Source organism: Anomaloglossus baeobatrachus, chromosome 7 (genome assembly GCF_048569485.1).
Source record: "Anomaloglossus baeobatrachus isolate aAnoBae1 chromosome 7, aAnoBae1.hap1, whole genome shotgun sequence".
Taxonomy (NCBI): Eukaryota; Metazoa; Chordata; class Amphibia; order Anura; family Aromobatidae; genus Anomaloglossus; species Anomaloglossus baeobatrachus.
Window position 1 is genome coordinate 50357997 of NC_134359.1, and position 23558 is coordinate 50381554.

Here is a 23558-nt window from a genome sequence, read left to right on the forward strand (position 1 = left end):
TGCGCGGTTTGTGTGGGTGTGGGGTGTGTGTGTGTTTTTGGGGGAGGTATGTTTTGTGCAATGTGTGTTGTGCGGTATGTGCGTATATTTGTGTGTGCGGCGTTGTCTGTGTGTGTGTGGGTGTCTGTGTAGGGCAGTGTTTGTGGTTCCGTGTGTGTGTGTGTTGGGGGGAGGTGTGCACCCCCCATTGTGCTCCATCCCCCATGCTGCGCACCCCCCATCGTGCTCCATCCCCCCATGCTGCGCACTCCCCATCGTGCTCCATCCCCCATGCTGCGCACTCCCCATCGTGCTCCATCCCCCATGCTGCGCACTCCCCATCGTGCTCCATCCCCCATGCTGCGCACTCCCCATTGTGCTCCATCCCCCATGCTGCGCACCCCCCATCGTGCTCCATCCCCCATGCTGCGCACTCCCCATTGTGCTCCATCCCCCATGCTGCGCACCCCCCATCGTGCTCCATCCCCCATGCTGCGCACTCCCCATCGTGCCCCATGCTGCGCACTCCCCATCGTGCTCCATCCCCCATGCTGCGCACTCCCCATCGTACTCAATCCCCCATGCTGTGCACCCCCCATCGTGCTCCAGTGTCACACATCAGACAGTATACATGCACACATCTGATCGCATACACACACCCCACTTCTGCCTGTGCCCACCGGTGGGCGGTCCAGCTCAGATCCGATCGCATACACTCACACACACACTGACGATATCGCACATACGCGCTCACACAATCACAACATCCGGAGATACCACATGCTTCCGGCCATGTGATCCTCCGGCAGGTCCTGGAAGGTCACTGCATGCACAGGATCGCCGCCGAGAAGCAAGCGATATCATGGGATGTTGTGAGTGTGTGGATGCGATCTGATGTGTGTGTGTTCCGCCGCTGCAGGACCTTGATGCGCTCACCTCGGGGCGAGAGGCCATTCCGTGTGGGGGGAGGTGCCGAGGCGAGCTGCCAATCCGTGCGGGGGAGGAGCCGAGGCGAGCGGCCAATCCGTGAGGCCAAGCGTCCAATCCATGCGGGGGGGGGCGGCGGAGCCGAGGCAAGCGGCCAATCCGTGCGAGGGGGCGGAGCCGAGGTGAGGCGAGCGGCCAATCCGTGCGGGGGGCGGGACCATGGCGAGGCCAGCGGTCAATCCGCTGTTTGTCACCGTAAGGACACAATTTTGGAGCAAGACAGACAGACAGACAAAATAAGGCAAATGTGTGTGTGTGTGTGTGTGTGTGTGTGTGTATGTATATATATGTATTATATATATATATATATATATATATATATATATATATATATATAATAAATTATAAAGAAAAGTATTGTATAGTAATATTTATAAATTGCTAGTTATGACCGTTGTTGGTTGTAAAGCTTTGGTTTGTTTGTTTTTTGTTTTTTTTTCCTCTTCCTCTCTCTTCTCTCCTACATGGATAAAGCAGGATACAAAGCAATATTTCTATAAATTAGAACAAGGCAGTTTACCCTCTAAGGAGCTTAGTGGCGTCCTGCCAATCACATGGCAGCATTTGGCTTCCGCTACCGTTTGGCTCCTGTAGATACCGTCTTAGTCTCTGTATAATAAGCCAGCAATTTCTTAGAGAAAAGCGTCTCCATATGAGTATCTAAAAATAGCTTCTCTTATCTGTCCAAAAAAGTGTAATTATAAAGAAGAAAAAATTTCTCGGTTTTTTTTTTTGTTTTTTTTTTTTTTTTAACCTCCTTTTCAAGAATTACTTAATTTAATAAACTTGTTGTTACCAGTGTATACATCAGGAGTGACAATGATTCCATCCTAAATTGTCATGTAAATAACAAAACCCCTTATGCCAGTGTTATAGCGCTGATCCTCAAAAAGTATTTTTTTTTCTTTCCCTCGTCAATATGTCAGTGCAGTGGTGACTCTATGTAATGGTTGCTGCTCCAGCTGTCAATTATATTTGACATGCGTAATTACAATATGTAGATTTCTATAATTGTGACAGGTATGAACATATCATAAAATGTAAATGCCTACCATAGGGCATAGCATTAGTTTGAAAAGCTCATGTGAATGTCTTGTGTGTGTGTGTGTGTGTGTGTGTATATATATGTATATGTATATATATATATATATATACACATATATATATATATATATATATATATATATATATATGTGTATATATATATATATATATATATATACTTTAATTTTTATATTTTACAAAAAAACTGATTTTGAAAAGATGTTGCCATTTTGAAAAGCTAAAAAAAAAAAGTTTTGAAAGGTCTTAAACATTGCATCACTTTTTTTTTTTTTTTTTTTTTTCTCAATTGTAGTATAAATTTACACTATATCATGTGTTTTTGTTTTTTTTTGTTTTTTTTTTTTTAAAAAACTGGACCCAAAACCAATTATGTAATGTAGAATATAAGACAGTATTCATCCTCCCGTACTCCAATGCGCTTTTTTTTTTTTTTTTTTTATTTATTTTTTTTTTTTATTTTCCTGATGCTGCTCAGTATAAGGCCCTGTGCGCACTGGAAAATTGGAATCTGAAAGCTTCTCGCACCAGCGGTAAAAAAACTGCAGGAAACCGCACCCGAAAACTGTTGCATCAGTTAAATCACTGAAGGATTGGGCACTGCTCTCCTTCACCGAGGAGACCCCGTGTGCAGACATGGCTTCGGACGGGGTGCCTGACGTTTACTTGCTGCTTCAGTGCGGTGTTCACTATCGCCCTTGCTTCCAGTCGTGCTTACCGTTTTAATAGTGAGACACTTAACACCAGAGTTCATTTGGCCAAACAAGTTTTTTGAATACTTTTATTTCCACACCGTTATGACACTCTCTCGTCCGCTCTCTCGTCCGCTCTCTCGTCCGCTCTCTCGTCCGCTCTCTCGTCCGCTCTCTCGTCCGCTCTCTCGTCCGCTCTCTCGTCCGCTCTCTCGTCCGCTCTCTCGTCCGCTCTCTCGTCCGCTCTCTCGTCCGCTCTCTCGTTCTTAATACTGCACAACGTTTGTCCGTTTCTGGGCCCCAACAGCTTCTCTAATTCTGCTGGGGTGAGCTGTAGGCTCCGGTCCTCCAGACTGCACAATCTGCCCTTAAGTGCAGTATTCCGCCTCCCTCTTGGTTCCTGGGTCTCTGTCTAAATGGTGTTTCCTCCAACAGCAAATCAAATCCTAGATACTCCCTGCACCACAATAGTCGCCCACCTGGGGGGTCAGAGAGGGGAGGTGAGGAGCGTAGTAAGTCTGTGAGTGGAGACAGAGTTGGGAAGTAGCCCTCCGAGCTGTGAGGAGCTCAGAGGAAGTTGGGAATGGTGGATCCTGAAGGAACGGTCTGGGCCTATAGGAGTCGGACCCCCGGTCACAGGAGATTGTGGCAAGGTCTCTGGACTTGTCGAGGAGGACAGCCGGCAGGCTAGCACTGTCACTGGTCCGGGACCGAAGGCACGACTGGGAACATGGACCCTAGGTCGGGGAATAGCTTAAGGCAACCCGACAATTCACCTGAGGAGAACTGAGCCTTTATGATCTGTTCCCACCCGCTCCAGAATCGGGGCATTAGCGCAACGAGGGGGATAGGACTTTCCAATCCAAAACTGTCCAGAAAATCCCAAGCATGAGCCCTGAGAGCAGGCTCCCATACTTGGCCATAGTGGGGAGCGGAGCCCGGCTAGTTCCATTTTACTGGGCGACCAAGTTGAAGTCAAACTAAGTGCCAGGAGTCAGGTCACGGATCACCAGGCAACACTATTGGGGACAGGACACGGACGCGCTCCCCTCAGCGGTAGCGTTACCCAGAGACTTGGTTTACCCAGTTGTCAGTGTCTGCTTATGGACTGAGTGAGTACGAGAGTGACCCCTGCACCCCACGGCACTCCCCTACAGAGTTCTGGGTCATCGCCCTACCTGTGGAGGGCTACGACACCTTGCTGCCCCACTTCATCAAACCATTTCCGGTGACTACCTCTTGAAGCTCATCAAGAGAATGCCAAGAGTGTGCAAAGCAGTAATCAAAGCAAAAGGTGGCTACTTTGAAGAACCTAGAATGAGACATATTTTCAGTTTCACACTTTTTTGTTAAGTATTTCATTCCACATGTTTTAATTCATAGTTTTGATGCCTTCAATGTGAATCTACAATTTTCAGAGTCATGAAAATAAAGAAAACTTTGAGGTGTGTCCAAACTTTTGGTCAGTAGTGTGTGTGTGTGTGTGTGTGTGTGTGTGTGTGTGTGTGTGTGTGTGTGTGTGTGTTATATTATGTGATAACCCCTCCAAAAAAAATTCAGTCCTGTCTGGGGTGTGACTGAAATTTATATAAATTATATCTCACAAAAGTGAGTACACCCCTCACATTTTGGTAAATATTTTTATTACATCTTTTCATGGGACTGCACTGAAGATCTGACACTTTGATACAATGTGCAGTAGTCACTGTGCAGTAAATGTTATGCCACCTGAAGAATAACTCGACACACAACCATTAATTTCTAAAGCGCTGGCAAGAAAAGTGAGTACACCCCTAAGTGAAAATGGCAAAACTGTGTCAATATATAGTGTGGCCTCCATTATTTTTCAACCACTGCCTTTAACTCTCTCTTTGGTATGGAGTTCACTAGAACTTCATATTAGCCTGCTGGATCCTCTTCCATCCTCCATGATGACATTACAGAGCTAGTGGATATTGGAGACCTTCCGCTCTTCCACCTCCTATTTGAGGAGGCGTCGCAGATGATGAATAGGTTTTAGGTCTGGACACACTTGGCCAGTCCAGCACCTTTACCACAGTTTCCTTAGCAAGGCATTTCGAGGTGTGTTTTGGGTCATTATCATGCTTGAGTACAAGAGGAGAGGATCCTGCTCTGCTTCAGTATGTCACAGTACATGATAGCATTCATGGTTCCCACAGACGGCAGCACTCACGCAACCCCAAATCATGACCCTCCCACCACAATGCCTGACTTTATGCAGGACACACTTGTCTTTGTTCTCACCTGGTTGCTGAAAAACTCGCTTGACACAATCTGAATCCAACATAAGTTTATCTTGGTTTCATCAAACTGCAAGATAAAGTTCCAGTAATCCATGCCCTAAAGGCCCCGTCACACTACAACATCGCTAGCAACATCGCTGCTAACGAACAACTTTTGTGACGTTGCTAGCGATGTTGCTGTGTGTGACATCCAGCAACAACCTGGCCCCTGCTGTGAGGTCGTTGGTTGTTGCTGAATGTCCTGGGCCATTTTTTAGTTGTTGCTGTCCCGCTGTGAAGCACAGATCGCTGTGTGTGACAGCGAGACAGCAACAACTAAATGTGCAGGCAGCAGGAGCCGGCTTCTGCGGAGGCTGGTAACCTATGTAAACATCGGGTAACCAAGAAGCCCTGTCCTTGGTTACCCGATATTTACCTTTGTTACCAGCCTCCGCCGCTCTCACTGTCAGTGCCGGCTCCTGCTCTGTGCACATGTAGCTGCAGGACACATCGGGTTAATTAACCCCATGTGTGCTGTAACTAGGAGAGCAGGGAGCCAGCACTAAGCATTGTGCGCTGCTCCCTGCTCTGTGCACATTTAGCTGCAGCACACATCGGGTAATTAACCCGATGTGTGCTGTAACTAGGAGAGCAAGGAGCCAGCGCTAAGCATTGTGCGCTGCTCCCTGCTCTGTGCACATTTAGCTGCAGCACACATCGGGTAATTAACCCGATGTGTGCTGTACTAGGAGAGCAGGGAGCCAGCGCTCAGTGTGCGCTGCTCCCTGCTCTCTGCACGTGTAGCTGCTTTGGTTACCCGATATTTACCTTAGTTACCAAGCGCAGCATCTTCCACGCGGCGCTGGGGGCTGGTCACCAGCAACTTGTGTAGCCACGCTCCAGCGATCCCTGCCAGGTCAGGTTGCTGGTGGGATCGCTGGAGCGTCGCTTAGTGTGACATCTCACCAGCAACCTCCTAGCAACTTACCAGCGATCCCTATCGTTGTTGGGATCGCTGGTAAGTTGCTTAGTGTGACTGGACCTTTTAGTCTGCTTATCTTCAGCAAACTGCGAGCTTTCTTCTGCATCACCTTTTTAGAAGAGGCTTCCTTCTAGGACGACAACCATGCAGACCGAAAAGACAACCTCTGCCTATCATGCTGAGCACATGCACTCCACTTCTTTGGTCGACCATGGCGAGGCCTGTTCAGAGTGGATCCTGCCTTGTTAAAGCGCTGTATAGTGCTGAGAAACCAAGGGAAAAATTGTGAAAACATACCCTGCTGTAACTAAATGAAAGCATAGTGCATATAAACATAGGGTACTTAGTAAACACTGTTTTTGATCAAAAAAAGCATGAAGCTATCCCACCAACGCCAAGGTATACCCAGTTGGGATAGTACCTACACTCTCTAATATTAAAACCTTACCTTTTTGTATTCAGTACAAACAGGGAGTGGCCCCCTTCTCAGCGAGCTGGGCATTTCATTCTGTGAATCCCCCTGACTGTGTGTGTCCTGTTGGGACCCGGTCGCTCTCAGCCCTTAGCCACATTGAGGCCTATTTTAGACCCATGGTAAGGTTTTAATATTGGAGAGTGTAGGTTCTATCCCAACTGGGTACACCTTGGCGTTGGTGGGATAGCTTCATGCTTTTTTTTGATCAAAAACAGTGTTTATTAAGTACCCTATGTTTTTATATGCACTATGCTTTTCTTTAGTTACAGCAGGGTATGTTTTCACAATTTTTCCTTGGTTTCTCTTTGTCTCATGGCCAGTGTGAACATGGTCTCACAAGTTCCATGTATACCATCTCATACTCCGGCTCACTTTTTTGTTTTTTTGTTTCGCTGTATAGTGCTGCAGCTTAGTGTCAGGGTGACGACAATCTTCTTATAGCCTCAGCCATCTATATGCAGATCAACAATTCTTTGTTTTCAGATCCTCAGAAAATTCTTTGCCATGAGGAGCCATGTTGAACTTCTGGTGACCAGTATGAGAGAGTGTGTGAGGGATAACACCAAATGTAACACACCTGCTCCCCATTCACACCTGAGATCTTGTAACACTAATGAGTCACATGACACTGGGGAGGGAAAATGGCCAATTGGACACAATTTGGCCATTTTCACTTAAGGATGTACTCACTTTTGTTGCCAGCAGTTTTGACATTAATGGCAGTGTGATGAGTTATTTAGAGAACGCTACATTACACTGTTATACAAGCTGCACACTGACACTGTACGTTGTATCACAGGGTCAGATCTTCAGTGTTGTCCCAGGAAAAGAGAGAATATTTACAAAAAAATGAGGTGTGTGTGTGTGAGATATATATATACATATATACAATCTCTTGTATATACTGTATATAAAAGTGTGTGTGTATATAAATAATATATATATCATATATATATATATATAATATATATATATATATATTCTTATTTATACACACACACACACTTGTATATACAGTATACATTAGTATATACAAGATAAAATAAATATATATATATATATATATATATATATAGATAGAGAGATATATATATATATATATATATATATATATATATATTTTTTAATAAATATATATAATAAATAAATTGCCTTATTCTGTCTGTCTGTCTTGCTCCAAAATTGTGTCCTTATGGTGACACAAAGCTGATTGGCCACTGGGCTCGCCATGGCCCCGCCCCCCAACACGGATTGGCCGGCCGCTCGCCCAGGCTCGGCCCCCCCCACAGATTGGCCTCTCGCCCCGGCACCCTGCAGGCATTGGCAACTCTGCCACGCCCCGCCCCCCTCACGCAATGCACGCTAGCTCTGGCCCCGCCCCCCCCACGCATTCCCCGAACCGACACGGTCACGGAGCCACGACTACCAGGTGAGTACTGTACCCCTGGGAGCCCACATCAGCGTACGCCGCCAAACCAGCCGACACATACCCTCGCATTGCTGGGGCTGGCCGGCGCATGCTGGTGTGGGCTCCCGTGCGAGCGGGGGACGAGATACGCTGGTAACCATGGTAGCATAGTTACCAGCACATCAAGGTCCTGCAGCGGCGGAAAATGCACGCACACACACACACACACACACACACACACACACACACACACACACACACATCAGATCACACTTACTCTCACACACACTTCACACACACATCACATCGCATCCACATACTCACAACATCCTGGGATATCGCTTGCTTCTCGGCGGCGATACTGTGCTGTGAGCTTCCAGGACCTGCCGGAGGATCACATGGCCAGAAGCATGTGGTATCTCCGGATGTTGTGAGTATGAGCGCGTATGTGCAATATTGTCAATGTGTGTGTGTGTGTGAGTGTATGCGATCGGATCTGTGAGTGTCGGCAGAGGAGCACGGCGTGCTGGAGGCTGATCCTGGGGAAGGCTGGGAGGGGGAGGCTGAGAGAAGAGAGGCTGATGCTGGGGGAGGCTGAGGCTGGGGTAGGCTGGGAGGAGAGAGGCTGATGCTGGGGACCGAAAAGGCTGATGCTGGGAGGAGAGAGGCTGATGCTGGGGGAGGCTGAGGCTGGGGTAGGCTGGGAGGAGAGAGGCTGATGCTGGGGACAGAAAAGGCTGATGCTGGGAGGAGAGAGGCTGATGCTGGGAAGAGAGAGGCTGATGCTGGGGGAGGCTGAGGCTGGGGTAGGCTGGGAGGAGAGAGGCTGATGCTGGGGACAGAAAAGGCTGATGCTGGGAGGAGAGAGGCTGATGCTGGGAGGAGAGAGGCTGATGCTGGGAGGAGAGAGGCTGATGCTGGGAGGAGAGAGGCTGATGCTGCGGGCAGAGAGGCTGATGCTGCGGGTAGAGAGGCTGATGCTGGTGCAGCATGGGGGATGGAGCACGATGGGGGGTGCGCAGCATGGCGGATGGAGCACGATGGGGGGTGCGCAGCATGGGGGATGGAGCACGTTTGGGAGTGCGCAGCATGGCGGATGGAGCACGTTTGGGAGTGCGCAGCATGGCGGATGGACCACGTTTGGGAGTGCGCAGCATGGCGGATGGACCACGTTTGGGAGTGCGCAGCATGGGAGATGGAGCACGATGAGGGGTGCGCAGCATAGGGGATGGAGCACGATGGGGAGTGCGCTGCATGGGGGATGGAGCACGATGGGGAGTGCGCTGCATGGGGGATGGAGCACGTTTGGGAGTGCGCACCTCCCCCCCCAACACACACACGCGCGCGCACTGCACAACACACCACACACACACTGGGAACCGCAAACAACTGCCCTACAGACACCCACACACACACACAGACACCCACACACACAGACACCCACACACACAGACAATGCTGCACACACAAATATACGCACATACCGCACAACACACACATTGCACAAAACATACCTCCCCCCCCAAAACACACCACACACACACAAACCGCGCAACACACACACAACGCTACAGACACACAGCGCTCCACAAACAACGCAACACACGCAACACACATACAATACCGCTCTCACCCCCCGCCACACCCAGACAACACCCAGAACATGTACAGCGCCCTACACAAACACTTGGTAACTACACACAACAACATATATATATATATATATATATATATATATATAATGTTGTTGTGTGTAGTTACCAAGTGTTTGTTATATTTATATATATATATATATATATATATATATATATATATATATATATATATATATATATATATATATATATATATATATATATATATATATATATATATATATATATATAACAAACAAAAATCATACATGAACTACACAATACGTAAATTCTAGAATACCTGATGCGTAGAATTGGGCCACCTTCTAGTATTATTTATTTTTTTATATATATATTCTCCTTTGCAATTCTTACAGCTAATAATTCTGGATATCAAAACCAGTTTGGGGCTTTAAAGGCTCATGCCGATGCTTTTTACTTTTTAAAATGGCTCTACAGAAAGCCAAGCCAATCATTTTAAAACTGCTTCCATTTTGCCAGGCTGCTAATTACCTACGCCTTATCGCTTCTGTGTGGCTCTTGAAGGGTGTTTTTATGTTGTCTGAAGAAGGAAGAAATGTTAATTGGGTCTATTAATGAAACAGTTGTAGGCATATCATGCAGGAACAATTATTATTTCCAGTCAACTGCACTGGTCGTGGCATTCCTTCCTTGACCCCAACTATATTGTGTCTCGTGATGTTAAATATAATATATCTTTTCCCTCCCCCCCCCCTTTTTTTTTTTTTTTTATGTTCTTGTTCTGCCTCCTGCAGTCATCCAGTCACCCATGTGAAACAAGAGGCTTAACAATGGATGAATGCATTATTGCCTCCAGCTGTTCTGTGAATTGCACGCTGGAAACAATAAAAACAGTTTACATTTTGCTTATATTAAAAAGATTAAAAGTTCTTTTTATTTTAATTTTGCAAAGATTGGCTTATCCCAAGTTGCGAAATAATAAATATTTATTTTTTTTCTTTTTTTGTGGACATAAAAAAAAAATATATCTTTACGTACGTAGGCACGCACACACATACATACATATATATATATATATATATATATATATATATATATATACTGCATATAATTTACTGGAGTGTAAGGGGTATCCTGATATAAGTTGAGATTTCCTAATAATTCTCAAAACCACAAAATGGTCATCATGGTGGAAAATCGAAAATTGGGTTTGGAAAATTTTAATTTGCCTGCCACACAAAATGTATTGATAATGTTATCACCTGCACACCTAGAAAATTGACAGTCTGTTCAGTGAAGCCTAAAATTTAATTAAATGTGTAGGACGATAGATATAGTGTGTGTGTGTATATATATATATATATATGTGTGTGTGATATATAATTAACCATTCTAAGTTTGACACACAAAAAAGTTAAAAAATGTATTTTGTGCATAAAAAATCAGTTGCACAATTTTTATTTTTTTTTTCTTACCCAGCAAATTTTATTTAAATAATTAAATGCAAATCATATCTAAACTGCTTTTAAAAAAACTAATAAAAATAAATATATTTATTGCAACTGAATTTTTTTTTTTTTATGGTGCCCTTATTAATTTTATTTTATTTACACTACTAAACATTTTTAGTTTTGTGTTTTTTTTTTTTTTTTTTTTTTTAATATTTTCCAGCATCATCAATTCTTAAAAGAGAGAAGAAACTCCGAGCCAAGAATGTGCGCTTCAACTGTGTCACAGTGTATTACTTCACTCGGAGACAAGGGTTTACTAGCGTGCCCAGTCAAGGGGGAAGCACCTTGGGGATGTCTAGCCGTCACAACAGCATTCGTCAGTACACTCTGGGCGAGTTTGCTGTAGAGCAAGATCGACTGCATAAAGAGATGCTAAGAGACCACCTTCGAGAAGAAAAACTCAACTCCCTCAAGCAGAAGGTAGTACTATATTTATTTTATTTTAATATATAATATTTATATTTTTGTTTATTTCTTTTGTAAATAGAGTGTGTATATGTGTGACGCCCTTGGACTATCAGGTCGTCACAGGGTACTGTGCAATCTGCCCTCCCGTGCTGTATCCACCTCCCTCTTGGTTCTGGGTCCCTAACCAAATGGTGTTGCCTACAACAGCAAATCAAATCCTAGATACATCCTGCACAACACCCACCAGACACACCAGTGGACTGATTGAGTGGAATAGTTGCCCACGTGGAGGTCGGGGAAGTGAGGTGAGGTGGTGGAGAGTAGCCCTCGAGCTGTGAGAAGCTCTGAGGAGGTCGGGAGCGGGGATTCCCATAAGGAAACTGTCTAGATTGCAGACGCTGGTCTGGGCCTAGAGGAGTCGGACCCCCGGTTGCAGAGAATCGTGGCAAGGGGCTCGGATCTGTCGAGCAGAACAGCCGGCGGCCTTGCACCATCACCGGTCCGGGACCGAGGCACGACTGGGTACGTGGACCCTAGGTCGGGGAATAGCTGCATGCAACCCGATAATTTACCCGTGAAGAACGGAGCCTTCAAGATTTGTTCCCAACCGCTCCAAAATTGGGGCACTAGCGCAACGAGGGGGATAGGACTTTCCACCTAAAACGGTCCAGAAAATCCAAAGCGTGAGCCCTGAGAGCAAGCTCCCACACTTGGCCACAGTGGGGAGCGGGACCTGGCAAGTTTTTACACTACCGGGACCACCAGAGACTTAAAATTAGTGCCTGGAGGTAGGTCACGGATCATCAGGCCGCACCATTGGGGACGGGACCCGAACTAGCTCCCCCTCAGCGGCAGCGGTATCCAGAGATTTGGTTTACCCAGTTGTCGGTGTCTGCTTTATGGACTGAGTGAGTACAAGAGTGATCCCTGCATCCCACGGCCTTATCCCCACACCGAGTCCCGGGGCATTCCCCCCTACCCGTGGTGGGTTCCAACACCTTCCTGCCCCTTTCCATCATCCCCGGGTACTCCCAACCGCAGCGGTGGTACTCCTAATTACCACACACCATGAGTGCTGTCACAAACTCTATAATCCCTTGTAAATACCCCCTTTATTTGAGTGGCTGCACGACCCCTGGGTCCAGAGACCCTCGAGCCACTGAGAACCCGAATCGGCTACTTCCACGGGGGCAGCACATATGTATGTATGTATGTATGTATGTATGTATGTATGTGTAATTTTGTTTTTCTTGTTGTCCTCTGTGTAATTTCCTCCTCCTGTGTCCTCCTGCCTTGCCCCTTTTCTTAATTCGAACTTTGCGCTGCACCGACATTGCTGCTGTTGGCGGCACGTGCGCGCTAGAGTAATGATGTCTTCGTTAAAATGGCGTTTGGCGCAGGCGCGTACCATGATCTTTGGTGCCATTTTATTGAAGACTATGAGCAGCATCGGTACATGCGTAGAGGAAAACAAAAATTAAATCTGCGCATGCGCCGATGCAGGTCATAGTCTTTTCTATAGTGTTTTCAATAACATGGAGCCAGAGATTGTGGTACGTTCATGTGCCATCTCCGGTACCATTTTAATGAAGACAACATTACTCCTAGCAATCAGCATGTACCACCAACAGCAGCAATGGTGGAGCAGCAAAAATTTTAATAAAGGGAAGGAGCCAGCCAGAAGGACGCCGGAGGAGGAATTTACACAAAGGCCCGTCCTGCTGCACACGTCAAAGAATGCACCAGATTCAAAGAATGCACCAACTTCTGGACCTTTTTTTTTTATCAATGTGTAGTGTTTTGGGGTTTTGTTTTTTTTTCCTGCAATCAACGATTCAATCTGAAAAGTTAAGGTATGAATTTAATCGCCATGCTAGTGCCAATATGGCACTGTCTTTACTTTTTATGGAAAAATCCTGGTGGTTGGTTCCCTTTTTTTTTCCCTCAAAGTAAAAATTCACTTAAATTTAAAAATTTTAAAATTTCAATTATACCTTTTATTAAAAAAAAAAAAAGTTTTGTTTTTTTTTTCTCCTACATACTTTGTCGTGTTTGACGTTCTTTCAACAACTTAAATGCTCACCCAAATAGCTCATTGTTGGTGGTCACATATGTTCAGTAGCTGAATCCCACCTCCTGGATCCACTTGTTCAGGGGCAGCAGAGTTTCTTCTGTTCTGCAAGTTGACAGTAAAAATCTACATTATAGAAGTGATTGCTTTTCATCAGTGGACATTCAGAGAGGAAATCAAAGCAATGCCAAGGGTTGCCACATTTCAAAATTTTTCTACTTTAGACTGAGACATTGGGTAGGGGCCAGGCTGGGACACGTAGTTCTAATGGCAGCTACCATGACCCTACCATAAGCTGGAGTCAAGTGCTGGATCTTTGAACACTCCCTTGTGTCCCTCACAATTGTTTACAGCAGGTGGATGCGGTAATGGAGAGTCTGAGGCCCCCAATAGGGGACTGGACGACTTTGATGCCAGGCTAGGTAGAAGAGTATGGAGCCATAATGATGGAGAGGCTATTGTCAGAGTGTATGTTGGAAGATTACATATGTCAAGCTAGGATAATTGCTCCTAAATTACGAATTGTGCTTGTGGGCCTACTGTCAACCAGGCCTCTGGTACATAACAGGAGAGGAGAGCAGCTAGCAGATGACAGTAGACCACCATCCTACTCGGAGCCTTCGGCAGTGTCTGTGTAAGGCGCTTCGCTATGACTATGGGGGTACCCCTTCTTCCCCGTCTGTCAGTATTGGCACGAGTCACTTTGGACAGGTTTTACCGGACGGGCTTGGACAGGAGTTACCGGATGATGCCCGGTATCTCTGGGTGATCCTCCAGAACCAAGGGACAAGAAGGTAGTCCGATAGGAGACAGATAAATCTAAGATGTGCTTTTGTAATGCAACCAATGTAGATGTTGTGCCTAATATGAAAGACTTTATTGCCTTGAATTGAAAGTGTGTTGAAGTTGAATTAAGAGAATGTGTCGCAGTTTCATTTTTAAAGTCTGGAACTGTTGAGCTAAAAGTTAACCAGAAAAAGAGTGGTTTACCTTCATGTTTTTCTTCACTGCCGAAGGGAATTGAGTCACCCAAGTCATCTTCAACGTGTAGCCACTCCAAAAGTATGGTCAGCATGACACCATGAAGCCAGATCCCTCAGACCAGTGAATACTATAGCGCCCCCCCCTCCCCCTTGCTCTGTTGGGATGGCTGGGAAGCGGACTAAAGGAAGGATCCCCCTTGCCTGCAACTACCACCCTCACATACAATAGAACAAGTTGCTAAATATTTCCAACTTTAGCAATTCAGGACACAATACTGAGAAATGACAATGGAGTTCGCTCCCTGTTGCTCTAACAGTTAGCATCCGGCCCTGATCCTACTGAACACTGCCTTATAAAATAAGAAACTTGGTGCTACCGCCCTGAGAAATGCGCTATTGGTAAACTAGTTATTGACTTGATATCAGTAATAATCTCTGAAACAGGAAATCCCTACCTGCTAAGTTCACTAAACTTGTGTGACTCTGATTATTCCTACTGAGCTCCACATCGAGAACCTATATGTGATGCCCTGGCCTATCAGGTCATCACAGGGTATTGTGCAACCTGCCCATCAGCACCGTATCCAATCCTCCTTGATTAAGGATCCTTGTCCTTTGGTGTTGCGAAGTTCAGAGCCAGTCAAAACCCTAGGAACACTTTACACCATACCCACCAGCCACACCATTGGGGGGCCTGAAAGGAATAGGGCCGCCCACTTGGGGGGGTTAGGAGGGGAATGTGAAAAAATGAGAGTGGAGTGTGTTGGAGGAGAAAGAGAGGAGGTCAGGAGCAGGGCTCCTTGAGTCTACTAGGTGGCAGGCGTTGGTCTGGGCCTGGTAGGAGCTGGAACCCCGGTCGCAGGGGATCGTGTCAAGGGGCACGGACTTGCCGAGGAGGGAAGCTGGCGGTCTTGAGCCATCTCCAGGCAGGGGCCAGGGCACGACTGGGTACGCGGACCCTAGGCCGGGAAGTAGCTTAAAGTGTCCTGGTAATTTTACTCGACGGGGGTTAAGTCTTGAAGATTCATCTCTCACCCACTCCAAAATCGGGCTACTAGCGCAATGAGGGGATAGGACTTTTCCCAATTACAGTCCACCAAATCCCAAGCGTGAACCCTGAGAGCAAGCTCACTCCGTTAGCCATATGGGTGAGCGGGACCCGATTTAGTTCCATACTATAGGTGCCACGGAAAAGGCCACAGGCTAACAAGCACCACCAAGGGCACGGATCCAAGCGTGCTCCCTCCTTGCTGCAGCAGTGCTCAGAACTCTGGTTTACAAGGTGTCAGTATTCTTGGACGGAGTGAGTATGCAGAGACTCTCTTCCTTTTCCCAATGGCACCCCCCCCCGCATAAACACCTTGCTGCCATACCACCGGGCTCCCCCACCAACAGCAGCAGCGGTACTCCATCTTACCACGCACCGTGGGTGGTGTCACGAACTTCTAACTCCCATGTATATACCCCCCTTTTCAAACTCGAGTGACCGCACGAACCCCCGGGTCCGGAGACCCCTTGAGTCACCGCGGTTCCGGATCCGAAGAGGCTCGGCCGCTGACACGGGGGTGGTACGTATATTGAAAACCACTATGAGTGTAACGTGAATACTCACATAAGACGTATGCAACATCGATTATACATATAATGGTATAAATTCACACTTAAACGATATTAAGAATACACTGGACTGTCGCCAAACAGTGTCCCGGTCAAAGCCATATGGGCCTCCTTCAACTTCTCATGAAGGTCATTGCCCCAAGGAGCCAAGTACGCTCTCCTGCTAGGCCGCAAATCTCATACGGTGGGCTGTTATTTCTGCCACTGACTGTTTCCTTCAATCCTCGGAGAGACAACTCGCTCTGCCCTCCGCTCACTCAATCGACTTTCCGCCCCTCGATTGGGTCTCCGCTCACTCAACCGAGATTCCATCTTTTGCTTTGATGATCAGGATCTCCTATCCTTTATGAAGAGCCTACACTCCTTGCTTCATCCATATCCAATTAAGGCTTTGTATTTCTGGACACTTTCCCAGTGCGGGCTTCAATATCACAGGGAACTTAAGTCCGGGCAATGACTGACTCCTACCCTAACCTCTGTGGCCTTTTTTTTTTTTTTTTTTTTTTTTTTTTTTTTTTTGGGTGTCCCATCAGGTCACATGTTCCCTGTATAACTAACCCGCCTTACTCTTATGCAATTTTTTTTTTTTTTTTCCTCTTGGTCCAGTATTCCTTTTAGGTTTCTACATCTATCGCCTCTGATCACTAGGTGGCAGCACCTGCCCACAATGCTTTATTGCACATCCTGATTTAGGAGTCCCTACACTCCACTCCAAATTTTCAAATGTGACCCTTCTTTTCTCAAGAAAATTTAATATAAGCAAATAAGAATTAGCCTTACTCTTAAAGGCACAGTAGATGTAGATAACAGCCTAGGATACATTTTATTCTTTTGGGTATGAGGAGGAGGAGGTATCCTTGAAAAAAAAAATGTAAAGATGATTTACTTTTCATGGTGGCTGTCGTACAGATTACTTGCCACAAAATAATTACAGGAGAATACAGTTTGCTTTTGGTGCTATTGATCACTACTGCAGGGGTTGTAAAGACAGTTATTATACACAGCCCAACATCTGAGCTCTACTAGATCCGCAGCAGAGAAAAGTGATTCTGTCGTAACTGCAGCACCCAGTAAATAGTGATACATCTCTGGAATTGGGGTCTCTGTCCCTAAATCATACTGCTATCACATTACATAGGGAAAAAAAAACGCCGGGGTAATGGATTCCGTGACGCACATCCGGCATCGTTAGCGATATCGTTGCGTGCGACACAAACGAGTGGCCGCAAAGAACCGCACAGAATTTGCTGCCTGCGTTATTCCCTGCCGGATTTCACGATAACATTGCAGTCAATGGAGTGAAATGTCGCAGCGACGTGCGGAAAAGAAGTGACATGCAATTGTTTTTGCTGCAGCTGTCAAAAATCTGCATAGTGCGCACAGCATTTTTTTTTCCCCATAAGTTTTTTGCAGGTGAATCACTGCAGAGATGTTATGAACATAACATGCAGCAAAACCGCAGGAAATCCGCAGCAAAAACCGGCGAGTGTGCACAGGGCCTTATACTCAACATTGAAATTGCAAAATGTGGGCGTTTGATATTACCCTACACTATACAGTCTTACAACGGATTCAAATTTCACTGTATGTGTGTGTGTGTATATATGTATGTATGTATGTGTGTGTGTGTGTGTGTGTGTGTGTGTGTGTGTGTGTGTGTATATAATATACATTACTATGTGTTTGTTAGATATATACACATAATATATACACACACACACACACACACACACACACACACACACACACACACACACACACACACACACACACACACACACACACACACACATACACATACATACACACGTGTGTGTATATAATTATATAAAAAAAATTACACCAACTACCCCAGTGCAAATCAATTTGAAGGATCCGTCAGTTATCTGTGGCAGATATACAGGAGCCCTGAAAACTGCCTCTTGTCTGAAGCCATTCATAGCTCTTCTTTCTAGTTGCCAGCTGTGCATAATCAAGCCATAATGATTTGTTAGTCAAAAGAAGAGCCATGGATACAATATGGGGTAAGAGGAGGTTCTCTGGGCTCCCAATTATTGACTGATAAGATTAGAACAGATGCTGAGATAAGATTGTGAGGAAAGTGCAGGAAGGGTGAACTGATTGTCATATGTAGTGCATTCTAGAGAACTGGTGCAGCACAAGAAAAGTTTTGGATAGCAGTGGGAGGTTTGTATTAGAGGATGTTGGTTTTAGATCCTTAGAACAGAGAGGAAAGGTAGTGTGGTAGACTGAGATGAGGGATGATATGTAGAGCACTGTAGTATCATAATAGAGCTTTGTGGGTTTGTGATAAGTGTGTTATTCTGTAATGGATGAAGTGCCAGTACAATGACTGGCACAGGGTGGAGGCATCACGTAGTTGCTGGGGAAAAATGAGCTATACAGCTGCATTTAGGATAGATTGATGAAGATAAGGAAAATTGGCAAAATTACTGTAAAGATCTGAGGTTGTGGGTTGCATTAAATTAATCACATTGGCAGGTTAACAATGTTAAATATTTTTTTTTTTTATTTTTTTTTTTTTGTCCACAGCCTTAGGTACCGTGTTTCCCCGAAAGTAAGACCCTGTCTTACATTAATTTTACCCCAAAAAGTCCCACCCGGTCTTACTTTCGGGGGAGGTCTTACATTAGCCGAAAAAAAATGACAATTTCTAGCCCCATACCCCATAACAGTGCCGTATCCCACTGCACATAGCCCCATACCCCATAAAAGTGCCGTATCCCACTGCACATAGCCCCATAACAGTGCCGTATCCCACTGCACACAGCCCCATACCCCATAACAGTGCCGTATCCCACTGCACACAGCCCCATACCCCATACCAGTGCTGTATCCCACTGCACACAGCCCCACACCCCATAACAGTGCCGTATCCCACTGCACACAGCTCCACACCCCATAACAGTGCCGTATCCCACTGCACACAGCCCCATACCCCATAAGTGCCGTATCCCACTGCACATAGCCCCATACCCCATAACAGTGCCGTATCCCACTGCACATAGCCCCATACCCCATAACAGTGCTGTATCCCACTGCACACAGCCCCACACCCCATAACAGTGCCGTATCCCACTGCACACAGCCCCATACCCTATACAGTACATGTTTCCCTACTTGGTTTTTAAATGCTGGATGTTTTCCTCTGCGGTGCGGCTGTGGGTGCGGAAGGCCTGTGCTGCAGGGAACGCTGTGCCAATCAGCAGGGAAACAGCGGTGACGTGGGGCTGGGGCAGCCAATTACAGCCCGAGCTGCTGGGCCAATCAGCGCTCGAGCCGGGGGCCGGCGGTGACGTGGGGAGCAGGGGCGCCCAATGAGCTGTTGAGCTGGGCGGATTGCGGGGTTAACACAGCGAGTTAACCCCATGAGCGCTGGACCCGCCCAGCTGCACCTGAGGACAACTCTGGAGCCTGGGGACCCAATGGGGGACAGCGGCGGCCCAAAGGTAAGGGCCTTACATTTCACAGCGGCCCCCCAACCCTGCCTTACATTCGGGGGAGGCCTTACATTGAAGGACCCCCCCCCCCCCGTAACCACCACCTGTCTTACTTTCGGGGGGGTCCCACTTTCGGGGAAACACGGTAGATGGTAAAAATGAAATGTCCTCAGTCCATGAGATCCCAAACCGGGACCAGTAGTTGCACTGCCCCCATAGCAGATGATACCCACTGTCTCCCAACTTTTGGCCCACAGCTTTTGTATCTCCCACCCCTATAGTGTGTAGTCAGTCTATGCTCCTCTAGATGATGGATACCACAAGCACAGCACATGTATCCATCTCCAGCCAGCAACAATAGTCCTTATGCTCCTCTAGATGATTGAAATCACTATCGTAGCATGTGTATCCAGCTCCAATCTCATCTCTATAGTCCATTTATGTGCACCCAAGACCTGGCTGCTGCAACAGATACTCACCTATCCACCTCACAGCACCAACCACCTCACTGACCAAATATGTGGCTTACTGTTCTACCTCTCCTGGGATCAGCTCCCTGGATTGGGCCAAAGTGCTCATTATTCCCACTCCCTTAGACTTTTGTTATGTGAAGCTCAAAGTATGAAGCTTCCAGAAGCCCAGTCTCTGGCCTGATATGCAGGATTGTGTATTAGAGAAGCCTCCTGCAGAGAGGAACTAAAAACTCACAACCGGCCCACCAGATGCAGGACAATGCATGCTACAGCAGGCCTTATTACATTAGAGTCCATGGAGGCTAGCTAGCATGACACACTGTTACAACTCCTTCCCTCTTCAAATTGTGTATTTTTTTGAACTGATAAGCAAGCAGTCTCTAATAAAACACAACAGTAAGATTGACATAATCGGTGTTGCATACGGTAAAAAGTCTGTTCTAAGTCCATTGGTCAAATAGTCTTTAGTCCGTGGCCAGCTCCTCACAATTGCAATGAAATTTAATTTATGATGGTGCAATACTTCTGATATATAAATGACATGCCATACAGGCAATGTGTAGTGTAACAAGTTATGCAAATACAAGGTGCTACAATGCAAGTTATGGTGCTTTTTATGTGAGTTATATCCTACTTCTCATGTTATTACTAATATATATTAATCTGATGTTGCCCACAGATGGATTTTGCAAAGCTAAGCAGCATGTATTACTCCAATGTTGATTTTGGAGCATAAATTCCCTAATGTGACATCCAAGATACTTGAAATTGAAGGAGGCGATGTTTATTAGGCAACATGTCTGCAGTATCCACCAGAGAGGAAATCCGGCATTTGCAGCAAACGCATTAAGATTCCGATTGTAGTATTTCTCAGAAGTCAGCAGTATAATCAGGCTATTGCTATGCAAATAGCCTCATTATAATTAATTTGTGTCAGCTCCTGAGAGGTCCTCCAATGGCATTCTGGAATTTAAGTAAGAAAATATATATATATATGCATCATATTAGAGCTAAATATTGACATGAACTCTAAAGAATTGTATGGTCAATTATTGTGCATTGAGCCGATTTTTACTTTCTGGTGTCTCTCACATCCACATGGGAGGAGAACAGCACTGACATCACAACCCCACACCTGCTCTGATCTGCACAATCCGCAGCAATACTGTATGCATCTTGGCACATGTGCGGGGTCATCATGTTATTGGCAATGCTATCCGAAATGGAAGTGAGCTTCGCTGGATAACCCATTTCATCATCTAGGTTACGTTACCAAAACTTTACAACCCAACTTTCTGCCACCTAAACTTTTAAGACACTCGTTACCATACAGTGCCCCACAAAAAAAGTGTTAATTTTTGTGTGGTGTGTGTGTGTGTGTGTGTGTATATATGTGTATACTTTAATATTTATATATATATATATATATATATATATATATATATATATATATATATATATATATATATATATATATATATATATATATATATATATATATATATATATATATATATATATATATATATATATATATAATTTTACATTAATTTAATTTTTTTTTTTGGGGGGGGGTCGGGAGCACAATGGCAGTCGTCTAGCCGCCTTTTTGCTGACCCATCAACTGACCAGAAAAAGTTTGCAGAAAAAAAAAAAAACTTCTGCTCACTTGATCACTCCAGGGGTGGATATATGATTGATGCAGGGTCCCAAGAGGTCGAGAGGCCCATTTCTACTTCCAAAACAGGTGGAATTGTAAATATTGATGAGTTATTGGACTGAAAATGGCCCATATACTGTTCTTGCACAGGGGGCCTTTTTCGGCCTCTGTCCGCCAGTGGACCACTCGCATGTCCTGCCCCTCAACTGCTCACTGCCTGCCATTTGGTCCTCCAAAACTGCATCGCCCAAGCTGTTCACTCTATGCCTGGATTTCCAGGCATGAACAGGCCTCGGAGGTCACTGCACATTGCATCTCTTTGATGTGACAATATGTAAAATGCAGTAGCCTGTGTGAGAAGATGGAATCAAAGAATATTAAAGTTGGAATGAACCTCCTGGGTCATCTAGTCCCAACCCCCTGCTCAAAGCAGGATTCACGAAATCACCCCAGACAGATGTCCGTCCAACCTCTTTTTAAAGACTTCCATTGAGGGAGAACTCACCACCTCTCGCGGCAGCCTGTTCCACTCGTTGATCACTCTCTCTGTCAAAAAGTTTTTTTTCTAATACCTAATCTGGGTCTCCTCCCCATCAGTTTCATCCCATTTGCTTTTAGTCTTTCCTTGTGAAAATGAGAATAAAAACTAATCCCTCTACAGTGTGACAGCCTTTAAGATATTTGTAGACCGCTATTGGGTGTCCTTTGTCTTCCCTTTTGCAAGCTAAACAATCCTAAATCCTGTAACAGTTCTCCATAGGACATTGGACATAGCCAATGTTCCTTCGTTGAAGAAACCAGTGTAATGTAAATTGTGAAATGCATTAGTAATGTTGAAATGTGGTGGGTGTTTTTTTTTTGATAACCAGGTAACTTGGAGTTAATATTTGGGACTAGCCTAGAGTAAGAGGAGCTAGAGTGAGGGAACAGTGACTGTTTCCTGTTAGGGAGTCAGATTGGTTTTTCACTACTGCACGCTGAGCCCTAAGGTCTGAGTAGAGAGCAGAACCGCATGACATGGGTGTCCCTGAACTGAGAGGAGACCAAGGTAGAAGATGGTGTGATCCTGAATACAGCGAGAGAGAGTAAGGATTGTGCGAAGGATAAAGTCACATGAGAGGAGACGAGTCCTCCAGCAGGATGCCTAGCAGTATGGCCCCAAAATGTATAACTTGGAGAGGTAATGGGCCAGGATGGAACAGTATGTGAGACTGAGAGTGCCCAGGCAGGCGTTCACAAAGCATCGGAAGTGGAGGAGCTAAGGTTCTTCCATATTGCCACAGTATTTCCTTTGAAGAGGATGAACATACGAAACTGTCGGTTGAGGACAGGATTTTCACTAACTAAATTATACTTCTCCAAGCACAATCTTTCTACTTCAACACCCCCCACAAGTAACAGATTGTTGTGGTGTAAAAGAAATATTCATGAAGTTATGCACTCGCTACCTACTGTACATACTTCTTACTAAGTGAAGAGTTTTTTTTGTAATGGTAGTCTCATTCACTGAACTTTCTATCATCTTGTTTTGGTCAGTCGAAATAATGCCCCCAAAGTTCAAGTCCACACACCTAGCCAGGACCCCCCCAAATTCATGTAACATGCCAGAGCGTAAGAGACAACTACATCGCCCATGGCTACCACCCCGAGTCACATCACACCTGGTTGAGGCCAAAAGCACCAGACTAGATTGCACAGGGTAGGAGATGCCACTTGCGACGGTAAAGTGTTAAATTGAACACTTACTTAAAGCCTGAATTCAGAGGTCTGTGAAACCTGGTCAGAGTATACAACGCTATGTCTCGCCTCATCAGCATCACTTATGCACAGGAATCTGAGTCCAGGTCAGGAGACCAGCAGCAAATCCGGAGGTCATGGTCCGTAGTCAGATTATGTCCTATGGTTGTCTGAGCCTAATCTTAAGCTGAAT

The 23558-nt window shown here is 45.6% G+C and overlaps 1 protein-coding gene across 4 annotated transcripts in view; it reads left to right on the forward strand.

Annotated features, from left to right (window-relative positions):
• Nucleotides 1–23558, forward strand: part of CSRNP3 (cysteine and serine rich nuclear protein 3) — a 186970-nt gene that overhangs the window by 157058 nt on the left and 6354 nt on the right. For all 4 annotated transcript variants that reach the window (XM_075318849.1, XM_075318848.1, XM_075318846.1 and 1 more), the window contains one exon: nucleotides 11116–11375. In XM_075318849.1, the coding sequence (XP_075174964.1) occupies nucleotides 11116–11375 (260 nt within the window). The remainder of the gene's footprint in view (nucleotides 1–11115; nucleotides 11376–23558) is intronic.